The sequence below is a fragment of the Cyprinodon variegatus genome, unplaced genomic scaffold (assembly GCF_000732505.1).
Source record: "Cyprinodon variegatus isolate N-32 unplaced genomic scaffold, C_variegatus-1.0 Scaffold8, whole genome shotgun sequence".
Taxonomy (NCBI): domain Eukaryota; kingdom Metazoa; phylum Chordata; class Actinopteri; order Cyprinodontiformes; family Cyprinodontidae; genus Cyprinodon; species Cyprinodon variegatus.
The window spans coordinates 2,659,779-2,661,027 of NW_015150461.1; the positions used below are offsets into that span (position 1 = coordinate 2,659,779).

Genomic DNA, 1,249 nt, shown 5'->3' on the forward strand with positions numbered 1-1,249 from the left:
CGCAACAAAAAACAACACTGGGTTGCAGAGTTCTGTCTCATTACGGTGGCCCCGAAGTGCAAACTGCAACTACAAATCTAAAAGCGCAACTACATTAAGGAAAACGCAATTACATTGACCTACCGGAAAAGGTAGGTACCAGTGGGAAACATGAGACATCGCTGATTGGACGACGGCGCCGTTTGACCCTTGAACCGGAAGTCATTCTGCCTGCTGCGGCTTTTGAAAACATGGATATTGTCGGCGCCCCAAACATAGCGGCCGTTATCCAGGAATATTTTGAATCATGACATACATACGAGGCGATACTGGATATGCTCAAGACTAATCACGAAATTTCAGTTAGTTTGCGTACACTGAAGACACACTTAAAAGAAGCTGGACTGTTCAGACGACGCAACTTCCGGGTCAAACAGCGGCGGCGTCCAATCAGCGATGTCTCATGTTTCCCACTGGTACCTACCTTTTCCGGTAGGTTAACGTAGTTTTGTTTTCCTTAATGTAGTTGCGCTTTTAGATTTGTAGTTGCAGTTTACACTTCAGGGCCACCGTAGTTTTATATTGTAAAAACACTTTACAGTACAGTATTTTAGTGTTTATCTTTTAACTTCACAATTATGTTATTCTTATAAATACATTTTTATAAGGTCCACATTTGTGTGTCCATTTTTTTATAGATTTTTTTGCTGCTGTAAAGACCAGAATTTCCCTATTGCCGACAGATCCTCCCACCTGAGCGATGCACTTCCGCAGCTCCTCCAGTGCTACTATAGCTCTCTTGGGTACATGTTTTAGTCGGTTTATCATTGTGCCATACTATTTAAACAACTTAAAGGTGTAAAGGAATATCTTTTATTTCTGGGTGGATCATCTCAATAAGTGGTCTTCCTAATTGTCAATCACATGTTAACATAAGGCCGTCCAACGTGTTCATCCCGTTAGCTATCTTTTTCTGCGCACTGTCAGGCGCATCTCTGGGGTGAGCTATGGTTTCAGACAGTCATCGAAGCTCACCTTTCTCCCCGCGGTTCTTAGAAAATGGCCGATGGTCGTAAGAGAAAAGAAAGGCCTCAGAAGAGGCAGATATATCCAGGAATGCTTTGCATGGAGAGCTCTCCTTGCAAAGCATTATGGGATTTGTTGTCACAGCGCCCCCCTGTTGCCATAGGCTGCCGCTACCCGACAACAGCGACTAATAACAAAGATGGCAAAGGCACTGCGCAGTGGAGGAGTTACATGACCAACGGTG

General features: G+C 44.0%; 1 protein-coding gene across 1 annotated transcript in view; it reads right to left on the minus strand.

Annotated features, from left to right (window-relative positions):
* Positions 1-807, minus strand: part of adam19 (ADAM metallopeptidase domain 19) — a 46,096-nt gene extending 45,289 nt beyond the window's left edge. The window contains exon 1 of the mRNA XM_015376836.1: positions 733-807. Within this exon, the coding sequence (XP_015232322.1) occupies positions 733-807 (75 nt within the window). The remainder of the gene's footprint in view (positions 1-732) is intronic.
* Positions 808-1,249: the final 442 nt, after the last annotated feature.